We start from the raw sequence: 2,983 nt of genomic DNA on the forward strand, positions 1-2,983 counted from the left end.
TTTGTTGGCCAATAATCATCTTTGTACTTCGCCCAACACTTGCTACCTGAAAATGCTCAGGTATCAAGGACAAGGGTACAAAGGTTCATGTATGAAATCAAGGAGCCAGAACACAAGATCACAAGAACTTGCAAGAAGCAAAATATCACATGAAGGAGCATGTGACCAAATAAAATCATATGGAGAACAATGGAGTTCAGAAAATGGTAGCAAAACTTACAGAGTGACTTACACGACTGAAATGAGAAGAAATTGATTAGGGATCTTCTAACTGTACTCCAGCATTAAACACCTGGATAAATTAATACCTCAAGCAAACATAATGTGGCAGATTCTTAGCCATATGTCCTGCAAACAAACATTATTCATATCATTGAGCTGAAGTAAATGGTACTGTTTAGGAAGGCTGATCCCAAATCTAGCACCAATGTCTATCAACCAAAAACACTAACCACTCTAGAAAAACTTTGACGATGGGCAACTACAGTAGCTATTTATAGCACAAACCGTGTATGGATCAAAGGGCACATGCCAAACAATATTACAACAGCGGCTCTACTTATGCCAAAAAACCGTGTGCCTAGTTACGATGACGATGGATCTTTAACATGGTACATGTATGCAAAACTCAAACATAGCTCACGATCACGCCGGTCACCCCAACCACCCCATCCTTTGAAACCAGCTTGATACCCCTCCTGCCTCTGAATGACGCGGACTGGCCAATCAGCTTTGATATTAGGGACCTTATCGGCATCCTCCAATTCCACAGCTCCTGAACCATTATCCACGCAGACATTGCTCGAACCCTGGCCTTGGTGCAGACCGCATTTGCCGAAATGCGCAGCGCTTCTCCTAGATCCCCTGAGACTGTAAACAGGAGCTCCGAACGACGGGTACACCGTCGCCCACATGGTTATATCCCAATTGTACTCGTCAAACGCGCAAAACTGCTTAGCCTTGGCATGGATCTTCCTCCACACTGTTCTATTGAAGGCATAGCCAATGTTACCCATCTTCTCGGCAACCAAGCTCTCCCAACCTTCGCCTCTCGACTTGACATCGGACGGGGCCAAATTGATAGCGTAGCACTGGGGGCACTTCTTCGGCTTCAAATCCACAAGCAGCTGAGCATTCCGGTACGCATTGGGGAAGATGTAGTGGTCCTCCTCGATGAAGAGGATGTGTCCATCGAAGTCCCTGGTCTCCTCCATCCCATCCCACACGGTGTTCATCATCCACCACCAGTGGTGCTTGAGGGACACGATTCTGGGAGCTCGGTGGTTGCCGTACTGGTCCGGGTCGCCCTGGCACCCCTTCTCCTTGGCCCTGTCCTTGCTCTGGCAGTCCCCGGGGCTGGCGCCGGGGAAGGCGTCAGGGAAGAGGTGCGGCGAGTAGGGCGCGAAGACCTGCTTCACCTGGCAGAAGCCGATGCCCTGCACGATCCTGTCCATCTCCGGGAAGTAGCCGTCGTGGCTGACGATGAGCAGCGCCTCGCCGATGCCCTCGACGCGGGAGAGGCTATCGACGACGAGGCGGAGGTAGCGGGGCCGGTTGTGCACGTAGAGCACGACCTTGAGGTGGCCCACGGGGAGGGTCGGGAAGCGGTCCCTGTTGCGGGGCGGCAACGCGTTGCGCGCGGAGAGGGAGAGCGACAGCTGGCTCTGCCGCGGCAGCCGCGGCGTGAAGGCCGGGTCGAGCAGGATCTTGCGTTGCGCCACGCTTTGGTTGGTGCTGGCAAGGGAGGAGGGGGAGGCGGTGGCGGTGGCAGAGCCGGCCCGGCGCGCGGGCGCGGGGAGGCCCGTGCGGCTGCGGAGGAGCTCGGTGACGGCGACGACGGCGAGGACGACGACGATGAGGAGCGGCGCAGCGCGCGAGCGGAGGCGGGCGCGGTGGTGGGGGTGGTAGGAGGAGGGGGAAGGCATGGCAAAGAACGATAGAAGCCCCTGACCTGCGGCCGCGGTGGGTGGTAGCCGGATCTCGCGCCGCCGGCGGAGGAGTTTGTTGGCTGCTGGTGCTGGAGGGAGGGTAGGCTCGTCCCGCGAGGAGACCGCGTCCGCGTCAGGAATTCACGACCAGACGGAGCTGCCGAGCTGGGGAAACCAAAGCAGCAGATTTTTCTTGGCGTGCAGGTGCAGCCAGCCGCCGCGACTGTTGCCTACTGCCCTGCTTTTTTTTTTTTGCAGTGGTACTCTGTTTACTGTTCCGCTTTAACGAGTTTCCATGTTTTCCGTTTTAACGACTTTTCTGTATGAGCAGATCACCGCAACTCAGATTTTGAACTTCTTTTTGGATAAGAGTTGGAACTATCCTCTCCCTTCCATTATCACTGATAACTGATGTTCTAAACTTCAAAATTTTATCCGAAAATAACCGACGATTTCAAGCGAAGACATGGATTCGTTGTAGTAGTAGGGATCATTGTAATTAACGAGGCACCTCTAAGAGTCTCGGTCATCTCAACTCATTATCTTTTCTCTTTATCAAAACTAGAGCATCTTGATCAAAACCTTATACTTGTCTCTTTCAGTACCCATCTATTTTTAATACAACTTTTTTCTATTAATGTGGACATCTCAAAAAAAAATATAGTGTCATCATCTTTCCTAATTGGTCGATATCGACGAACTTGATCACGTCACGAGCACACGTTGAGGGAAGAGCCTCGTGCTAGAGAGGGGAGCCATTGTGAAGGGATTTCAATGGAGGTCACGATAAGCTCCGACCTAGGTCGATGAGAGATGTAGGGTACGGGGTACCTCGTGTTCGAGGGCAAATGTGACGGTGGCGGCTGGGATTGTAAAGAATGTGGGTGCTACTTGAAATCGATGAGATGGTAAAGAATGTGGGTGCTACTTGAAATCGATCGAGGGATGAAGATGCGTGATTTAGGATTTTGGTGGCACAGTTGGGGAGGCGACACTAAAAGTGTGGGGAAAGTGAAAATAAGAGGTCGATAAATGGGCGTGGGAGCTAGATTATT

At 52.0% G+C, this 2,983-nt stretch overlaps 1 protein-coding gene across 1 annotated transcript; it reads right to left on the reverse strand.

Moving 5' to 3' along the window:
- Nucleotides 1-469: 469 nt before the first annotated feature.
- LOC100381400 (beta-12-N-acetylglucosaminyltransferase II) lies at nucleotides 470-1,953 on the reverse strand. The gene has a single exon (NM_001174241.2). It carries the CDS (start codon nucleotides 1,923-1,925, stop codon nucleotides 585-587), a length of 1,341 nt encoding a protein of 446 aa, NP_001167712.2. The 5' UTR covers nucleotides 1,926-1,953; the 3' UTR covers nucleotides 470-584.
- Nucleotides 1,954-2,983: the final 1,030 nt, after the last annotated feature.

Source organism: Zea mays, chromosome 4, assembly GCF_902167145.1.
Source record: "Zea mays cultivar B73 chromosome 4, Zm-B73-REFERENCE-NAM-5.0, whole genome shotgun sequence".
Classification (NCBI taxonomy): domain Eukaryota; kingdom Viridiplantae; phylum Streptophyta; class Magnoliopsida; order Poales; family Poaceae; genus Zea; species Zea mays.